The 9,619-nt window shown below is 37.5% G+C and overlaps 1 protein-coding gene and 1 long non-coding RNA gene across 2 annotated transcripts; both read right to left on the reverse strand.

The window, feature by feature from the left end:
- Nucleotides 1-1,894: 1,894 nt before the first annotated feature.
- On the reverse strand, nucleotides 1,895-3,569 carry LOC112577346. Its single transcript, XM_025260401.1, has 4 exons — nucleotides 3,494-3,569; nucleotides 2,964-3,177; nucleotides 2,709-2,781; nucleotides 1,895-2,005 (listed from the first exon to the last, which is right to left on the reverse strand). Exons 2-4 carry the CDS (start codon nucleotides 3,157-3,159, stop codon nucleotides 1,951-1,953), a joined length of 324 nt encoding a protein of 107 aa, XP_025116186.1. The 5' UTR covers nucleotides 3,160-3,177; nucleotides 3,494-3,569; the 3' UTR covers nucleotides 1,895-1,950.
- A 3,721-nt stretch (nucleotides 3,570-7,290) lies between these two features.
- LOC112577223 lies at nucleotides 7,291-8,939 on the reverse strand. Its single transcript, XR_003102027.1, has 4 exons — nucleotides 8,900-8,939; nucleotides 8,370-8,581; nucleotides 8,119-8,192; nucleotides 7,291-7,401 (listed from the first exon to the last, which is right to left on the reverse strand). It is a non-coding gene; the product is annotated as an uncharacterized LOC112577223 (long non-coding RNA).
- Nucleotides 8,940-9,619: the final 680 nt, after the last annotated feature.

Below are 9,619 nucleotides of genomic sequence, written 5' to 3' on the forward strand. Positions count from 1 at the left end.
CAAAACCTGATTACCATACACATGAAAACTGTTGTTTACAGATTGTTCTACTGTGTCGGTGATACACAGAACGCTAATGAACTTTATCTTTATGCGCATGCGCAGATCATGTCATAACGGTCATTACCATCCAGACATGCGGGGCACGGAACAGTTGGGGCTCGTGATGCAGAGGACAGTGAGTGCCAGTAGGCCGGAGTTTACACGGTGCAAAAGTGTTGACATACTGTATATAAACCATGGCTTTGCCGAGTACTGAAAGCCTGTTGTTAGGTTGATAATTGAGTAAGGCTGACATTAGGCATCCGGGAATTTTTCACCCTTCACTCATTCTGTTCGTCTTGACACCACCATGACACATTTTTGAGCCTCACTGTTTGCCCCACAACAGTTTTAAAATGTTTCGTGATAATTTATTCTATTTTGTCGACTGCGGTACAAGAGTGTTAGTGGAGCTAATTCTGTATCAAGATGTTTTGTTTATCACGAGCTTCTGTATAGACTGGTGTAGTTGTATGTCTGGTGATGGAGAGGTCTCACCCTGTCCTTCTAAGTACACAATAATTAAATATTTTTGACACTCCATACCTCGATGCACAAACATACTTGGAGATGGTCAAGCAAATAGGTGTCCAGCGACCTTCCAACACCAAGGCGGGTCCATAGGGACGAGGACAGGATAGAGCTGACTAGTGATCACACCCCTGTCCCCTGCCCCTCTACCCTGCCGTCTCCCTTCACAACTCTGTTAGACCTAGGAATAGTACATCGCAAACTTAAACTTTTATTTCTCCATGTTAATGGTTTGGTATTCTCTCCCCAGAATTTTTTTTACAAGAGAAAACGATAAAAATATGTTGCCCAAGAATAGGCTCTGTCCCTGACCTCTCCCTCCCCCGTTTTATCCGGCCTGTGGGTGTGTGTGTGACAGAGAGAGAGAGAAAATTATTTGCCCTATAGTTAAAAAAAATATATCTCTTAATATTTTTTGCCATTAGGTGGTTCAGGTGATGTTGTTGTCTCCCTTGCGAGAATAAGACGACGTGTCTATGTCCCTTGCGTATACAACTTCCGGGCCGACCGAACCTTTGTAAGATGGAGAAGATGAGTTGCGAAGAAGAAAGTGGAAAGTACCAGATTGAAGGAATATTTGTGAGCTCGCTGACTAAGTGTTCAGTAGTAGGTCGCTTGTTAGCGCAAAGTGCAGAATCATTTTTCACTTTTCCTTACATAAGCAAGTTACTTCGTTTAAAAAAAAAATGTCTGGGTTTACAATCCATTTTGTTGCTGCCACATGCTTCTCGAGGAGTAACAAAGAATAAACTAGCTAAACTAAACAACCCATTCTGTTTAGCATGTCTTCTTCTAAACATCTAGATAACCATCATTGCCTTGGGCAAGGAATAAGTGATAATAACTTTTTTCAGCAATAGCTTTGTTGGAACATGACATGGGCATATGGAGTTGGAATTCGATACGATCTACTCGCATCTTTATTGGGTTTCTTTGATGTCCTCGTGAAAAGGTGTCTGATTTGTCTCGTGTTGGACAACAACAGATGACTAAGACTATCATCCAATATATCTGCGCTACATAAGCCAGTCTACATGGTGAAAACAGATGAAATTTTATTTCAATTAGATGTGCTTATATATTAATTACTGAGCGACTGTCAGAAGATTACTGATAGGAAAATGATTATCGTCCTGAGAGTGAAAACATCTACATTGATTTCTACACAACATCGATGTTATTTTTTACGGAGCCACCCGACTGTGTGTTTGTTCTCACATACATGTATGCCTGCATGTAGAATACATAATTCAAAATTAAATGTAGAAGTAAGTATGCATGCATCATTCTGAAACTCCAAACAAAAATCTCAAAGCTGGAATGCTGTCTGATCAGAACAATTTTATTAACCGTGTTTCAGATCCACATTTCTCGTCGTCAACAACAAAAGTCGATGAAATATTTTCGTTCTTCGCTCCAGTGTCCATCCAGTCTGGAAAGAGAAGAGAATGTACATTTTTCGTTAGCCCCACTTTTCAATAAATGTTTATATTTCTTTTAGCCTTGGGACTAATTAAACTGAATTTTATTATAGTATAGACCGTAATATTTTTTTGCAAAAGCTATTGCCCTTCGTATAAGTACTTTTTAAAAAAGAAAGTTGTAAGCTACTGATATTAACTAATGATATTGAGCAAAGTTTATATTAATATCCGCAGAAAATACTCACCTGCAGGCAAACAAAACATAATCAAACGTTTCAGCAATTACACATTGAAAAAGCTACCTGTCTATATAAATCAGCCGGTGGAAGAAACGACAAGACAAAAAAAAGTAGCGATACATTTTTAGCGTGGGTTACGTGGACACTATTTTATGAATACATTAACACAGAGAGGAGGGAGAGAGAGAGAGAGAGAATAAAACAATAAGAAGTTGAGTTCTCAGCTGTAAGCATTCTCAAAATACAAACAACGATGGAGTAGGTCCCACAAACTAAACAACAATAACCCGAGACAGGTAGCTGTCATGGTTTCCCACAAAGCAAGAGAGACAACTGTTTGGGTTCGTAGGATCCTATACTGTGTACTTTATAAATGTATGCAATCATGTACAGTAATTATAAAACAGTTAAGTGTACATTTGTTGGATCTTTACTATACATCACACAAAGAAATAAGTAAAGCTTCACTCACGTATTCGTGTCTTGTTCTTTAAATAGGTGTAGGTTCCACGGTTGTAGGGGCTTCTGTGTTGTTACTCTACATCCTGCACATAAATATTCAAAAGTTTTTATGTGTACACAAGTATAGCAGGACTTCATGTGAACATTTCAAATATTTCTTTTCAAACAGTAATCACTCTACAGTAAATGTAATATTTCTTCTCTTCATCACCTATGTTATTTTCTGTTTCTCCCAACACCAAGTTAGAAGAGATGCTGATACAACCTTTTTTGTTGATGAGAGTGTCGAGTTGAGTGCAGTTTCTGGGGGGTTCAGCGGAGATGCAGGTGTCGTAGAGTTCCAGCAGCCGAGGACAAGGCATTTTATTTTCTTTTGGCTTCCCTTCTGGCTTCTTGGCATCCACCGTAGCCATGGCGACAGCCAGGACAACCAGGGCAAAGGTGACGTACTTGATGATCATGATGAGAGGACGACTTCTCTGGTGGACAAAGATGATATCAATGAAGGAACACAACGGAATGTAAGACAGGACTAACAGGATGAGAGCTCGTTTAGTGATCAGAGGACTAGTGACAACAGTTTCACATTTAATATTGAAAAGAAATAAGTAGATATCCAGAAATAATGTAATTCTAACAAATATGGATATTACATTATGGATATGACAACGACGAGAACGATAAAGAATCATTTCAGAGTACTAAAGATGAGAATTCTGCAGAAAATAACATAATGTACAATGTGTTATAAAGTGAGCTCTAAAAACCCAGGCTAGAAACAGGCTGCCATCTTACCTTCGGCTCTTAGTGAAGCTTGAGTGGAGTTCAATGTTTCACAAACCTGAACAGGTGATCTCATGTACGGTATTTATAGGGTTTCACAACATTAATGGTCTCTTTGTAAAAACTCATATCCCAGATAACACTGGACACGTGCTGTTTTATTACTGGTCAGATTGATAATACCCGGCACAGCTGATCTGATGGAAAATGTTTTTAAAGTGACATTTATTTCCTTTATTTATTTTTTTTATTTCACAAAATGCAATTCCTCAAAATATAAGAAGAACAATATCAATTAACAGAACTGAAACGTCTAAATACCTACAGTTTAGCTTAGTACATAAAGATGCCCTACCCACAATGCCATGCTGGAACTTCTATTTTGTAAAATCTGTTTAAAGCCCTACCAAATAGGAAAGTGCGTCTTTAGAAATTTCTAGAAACGATGTGAGAAGGTGACTGTTACAAAGGACGGGAGCTATAGGATCATAAAATCCAAAAGGGGGCAGAATAAATCGTCGCAGGGAAGGTATTTACCTGCGAAGTTAATTAGTCTTTTGTCTTCGCAGTTGTTGTCTACAAAATCTGTAATAAACACAACCTGCAGTCTCCCCTGCCGTGAAATTGTCAGCAAATCTCAATCATAATCAGCGGTGTACATGTCAAAAGTCCATCACATGTACATATCTACCAGCATTTGACTATGAAATGACTGAGGAGTGAGTAAGTCTGTTTAAATAGAGAAACTTTGGTTTATGCAAAGAGATTTCATAATTGTCTTCCAGAAAAATGTTTAACAGTCAATACTTTCATATCTGCATGTTTTTAGCAGTAACCTTGGGTAGATTCTCTACATCATTTTTCTAAGAATACCCAGTCTGAACAAAAGATGACGGTTGGTTGATGGTGTTGATGTCCTGTCAGAGACAAAAATCTGCTTCAGCGGGACTGTAGAATAACAGAGAACCTGATGAATATTGTTTGTTTTGTTTTCGCCTTCTCTTAACCCTGTTTACATCGTTGATCAGTTCCTTCAGTTCATTGGGTTCATGTCCCATATCGTCAATAAGACTACATCGTGAGACACTAAAACACTAAAGCTAAACTTTGTAATCTGCCTTCAAAATTTAGCTTTTGTTCAACATGTAGCCATGATTAATAAAACACACCTGCATCACTACTATGTCTCTTTAACTAAGTGTTAACGCACATCAAGAGATATGCATTATTCAGTATTTATTTGCACATCATGCAGACAGAACTACAAACACACTGGACGCTAAACACAAGACAGTTTGACAAATAAAGAGAGAGAACGACGAAAACATTTTGTAGAATAAAACACAAAACGCTTATAATTAGTGATCAGACAAAGTTTAATATTCGATAAATTTACATCTGCTTGTTTGTTAGCAGTAATCCTGAATAGATTATCTAGACGATTTTTTTCCAGAAGAATATCTAGTCTGAAAAGGGAAGATAACTGATATTTAGGTGTTTGAACGTTGTATCAGCAACGCAGGCTACATCAGTAACTGAAAAAGAAAGAAAAATTAACTAGTTAATTCTTGTGTGATGTTTTCCAATATCTCCCTTTATAGTTTCTGGCCGAACCAAAACATGTTTTATAGCATGCAAGCACACACACACACACACACACACATAGTAACGCGCGTTCTTATTATTCCATTCTTAAATATGACAGAGAGACATAAAAACTTTCAGAGACAAAGTCAACTCTGTCAGGCTGAGTATCGTTCATCAGCTGTTTGGATACTAATGTAGCACGTGACTTTCAGCTACAGCTTGTTTTCTTCTGTTTGTTTGTTTGTTTGTTTGTTTGTTTGTTTGTTTGTTTGTTTTATCTGATTATCACTATGCGTGCGATCTGAAATCTGAACTATGTCGATGCTTACCACAAAAAGCTGTATCGACGAAATGTCTGCAAACATAACAAATTAAGCTTGACACCACCACGACACATTTCTGAGACTCACTGTTTCCCCACAACAGTTTTTAAAATGTTCTCGTTTATTAATTTATTTTACCTTTGTCGACTGTGGTACAAGAGTGCAATGGAGCTAATTCTGTATCAAGATGTTTTGTTCATCACGAGCTTCAGTATAGACTTGTGTAGTTGTAGGTCTGGTGATGAAGAAGTCTCACCCTGTCCTTCTAAGTACACAATAATTAAATATTTTTGACACTGTATACCTCGATACACAAACATACTTGTAGACGGTCAAGCCAATGAGAGTCCAGCGACTTTCCAACACCAAGCGTGGTCCATAGGGACGAGGACAGGATAGAGCTGACTAGTGATCACACCCCTGTCCCCAGCCCCTCTACCCTGCCGTCTCCCTTCACAACTCTGTTAGACCTAGGAATAGTACATTGCAAACTTCAACTTTTATTTCTCCATGTGTAATGGTTTGGTATTCTTTCCACAGAAATTTCTTTATAAGAAAAAGAAAACGATAAAAAAAAATCTTTTTGACCAAGAATAGGATCCGTCCCTGACCTCTTCCTCCCCCGTCTTATCATGGCCTGTGTGTGTGAGAGAAAGAGAGAGAGAAATTATTTGCCCTATAGTAAAAAAAAAAAAAAATCTGTTAATAATTTTTGCTATTTGGTGGTTCAGGTGAGGTTGTTATCTCCCTTGCAAGTATAAGACGACGCGTCTATGTCCCTTGGGTATACGACTTCCGGGCCGACTGAACCTTTGTAAGATGGAGAAGATGAGTGGCGAAGAAGAAAGTGGAAAGTAGCCAGATTAAAGGAATATTTGCGAGCTCGTTGATTAATTGTTAGTGGAAAATATGCCGAATGAGTACTTCACGCAGAGAACCGTAGGAAAACTGGGTTTCCACCATTTTTAGGGGAGTAATTTGATGTAGCCTCCACAATTTATGAATAAATGATAAAGTTGCTGCTATTTACTTTTGTCTGTGGCATCTTTTAGAAACTATTAGAAACTACCAGAGTGAAAAGATTTTGCATATGCATGCTTCTTATTCTAAGGTCTGTAAACGTGACATCTTCAAACTTTGTCTTTATTTTCCATGTTTGCTTACAAGGATTTACTGGGAAGAGTAAACAAAATAAATCAGTCCCGTCTATTACAACATGACAGGTAAATTTGTGCAGAAAGTTCTAGGAGTGGTGGCTTCCACTTGTGCTTTACTTGTCCAGTGAATCAGTGAGGTCAACTTTGCAATAAGCCCCAATAAATCCTTGCAATTTCCAGGGAAACCTCATGCATTTACCTAAAAATATTTTATTTTGCCTACTTCACGTTTCAAATTTTCTGAAGGTTCGTCAAATAGTGCCATAAAGGAACCCCTCAGTGTTTTCTGATCATCTCGTGTATCCTCAAATGTGAGGAATAGTCGGTCGCAGAAGCATTTTTCACGTTTTCTGTGCATAAGCAAGTTTTTTTTATTTGATTTTCTGGTTTTACAATCCATTTTGTTGACACCCTATGCTCCTCGAGGAGTTACAAGGAATAAACTAACTAAACTAAGCAAACAGAATAAATTTTATTTCAGTTAGAAGTGCTTAAATATTAATTACTGAGCGACTGTCAGAAGATAACTGATATGGAAAATGAAGATCGTCCTGAGAGTGAAAACATCTCCTACGATGATTTCTACACAACATCGATGTTATTTTTTACGGAGCCACCCGACTGTGTGTTTGTTCTCACATACATGTATGCCTGCATGTAGAATACATAATTCAAAATTAATGTAGAAGTAAGTATGCATGCATCATTCTGAAAACTCCAAACAAAAATCTCAAAGCTGGAATGCTGTCTGATCAGAACAATTTTATTAATCATGTTTCAGATCCATATTTCTCGTCGTCAACAACAAAAGTCGATGAAATATTTTCGTACTTCGCTCCAGTGTCCATCCAGCCTGGAAAGAGAAGAGAATGTACATTTTTCGTTAGCCCGACTTTTCTATAAATGTTTATATTTTTTTTTAGCCTTTTAACCAATTAAACTAGAATTTTATTACAGTATAGACCATAATATTTTTTTGCAAAAGCTATTATCTTCGTATAAGTACTTTTTAAAAAAGAAAGTTGTAAGCTACTGATATTAACTAATGATATTGAGCAAAGTTTATATTAATATCCGCAGAAAATACAAACGTGCAGGCAAACAAAACATAATCAAACGTTTCAGCAATTACACATTGAAAATGCTACCTGTCTATATAAATCAGCCGGTGGAAGAAACGACAAGACAGAAAAAAGTAGCGATACATTTTTAGAGTGGGTTACATGGACACTATTTTATGAATACATTAACACAGAGAGGAGGAGAGAGAGAGAGAGAGAGAGAGAGAGAGAGAGAGAGATAAAACAATAAGAAGTTGAGTTTTCAGCTATAAGCATTCTCAAAATACAAACAACGATGGAGTAGGTCCCGCAACCTAAACAACAAAAACCGGAGCCAGGCTGTCATGGTTTCCCACAAAGCAAGAGAGACAACTGTTTGGGTTCGTAGGATCCTATACTGTGTACTTTAAAAATTTATGCAATCATGTAAGTATAAAACAGTTAAGTGTACATTTGTTGGATCTTTACTATACATCACACAAAGAAATAACAAGTAAAGCTTCACTCACGTATTCGTGTCTTGTTCTTTAAATAGGTGTAGGTTCCACTGTTGTAGTGGCTTCTGTGGTTGTTACTCTACATCCTGCACATAAATATTCAAAAGTTTTTGCGTGTACACAAGTATAGCAGGACTTCATGTGAACATTTCATATATTTCTTTTCAAACAGTAATCATTCTACAGTAAATGTAATATTTCTTCTCGTCACCGTCTGTTATTTTCTGTTTCTCACACCGAGTTAGTAGAGATGCTGATACAACCTTTTTTGTTGATGAGAGTGTCGAGCTGAGTGCAGTTTCTGGGGGGTTCAGCGGAGATGCAGGTGTCGTAGAGTTCCAGCAGCCGAGGACAAGGAATTTTATTTTCTTTTGGCTTCCCTTCTGGCTTCTTGGCATCCACCGTAGCCATGGCGACAGCCAGGACAACCAGGGCAAAGGTGACGAACTTGCTGGTCATGATGAGAGGACGACTTCTGTGGTGGACAAAGATGATATCAATGAAGGAACACAACGGAATGTAAGACAGGACTAACAGGACGAGAGCTCGTTTAGTGATCAGAGGACTAGTGACAACAGTTTCACATTTAATATTGAAAAGAAATAAGTAGATATTCAGAAATAATATAATTATAACAAATATGGATATTATATTGTGGATATGACAAAAAAGAGAACGAGAAGCAATCATTTCAGAGTACTAAAGATGAGAATTCTGCAGAAAATAACATAAAGTACAATGTGTTATAAAGTGAGCTCTAAAAACCCAGGCTAGAAACAGGCTGCCATCTTACCTTCGGCTCTTAGTGAAGCTTGAGTGGAGTTCAATGTTTCACAAACTGAACATATGATCACATGTACGATATTTATAGGGTTTCACAACATTAATGGTCTCTTTGTAAAAACTCATATCCCAGATAACACTGGACACGTGCTGTTTTATTGCCGGTCAGATTGATAATACTGGCACAGCTGATCTGATGGAAAATGTTTTTAAAGTGACATTTATTTCCTTTACTTTTTTTTATTTTACAAAATGCAATTCCTCAAAATATAAGAAGAATAAAAACAATATCAATTCACAGAACTGAAACGTTTAAATACCTACAGTTAGCTTAGTACATAAAGATGCCCTACCCACAATGCCATGCTGGAACTTCTATTTTGTAAAATCTGTTTAAAGCCCATCCAAATAGGAAAGTGCGTCTTCAGAAATTTCTAGAAACGATGTGAGAAGGTGACTGTTTTACAAAGGACAGGGGCTATAGGATCATAAAATCCAAGAGGGGGCAGAATAAATTTCAGTTCGTCGCAGGGAAGGTATTTACCTGTGAAGTTAATTAGTCTTTTGTCTTCGCAGTTGTTATCTACAAAATCCGTAATAAACACAACCTGTAGTCTCCCTGCCGTGAAATTGTCAGCAAATCTCAATCATAATCAGCGGTGTACCATATCACCAGTCCATCACATGTACATATCTACCAGCGTTTGACTATGAAATGACTGAGGAGTGA

The sequence above is a fragment of the Pomacea canaliculata genome, linkage group LG12, assembly GCF_003073045.1.
Source record: "Pomacea canaliculata isolate SZHN2017 linkage group LG12, ASM307304v1, whole genome shotgun sequence".
Taxonomy (NCBI): domain Eukaryota; kingdom Metazoa; phylum Mollusca; class Gastropoda; order Architaenioglossa; family Ampullariidae; genus Pomacea; species Pomacea canaliculata.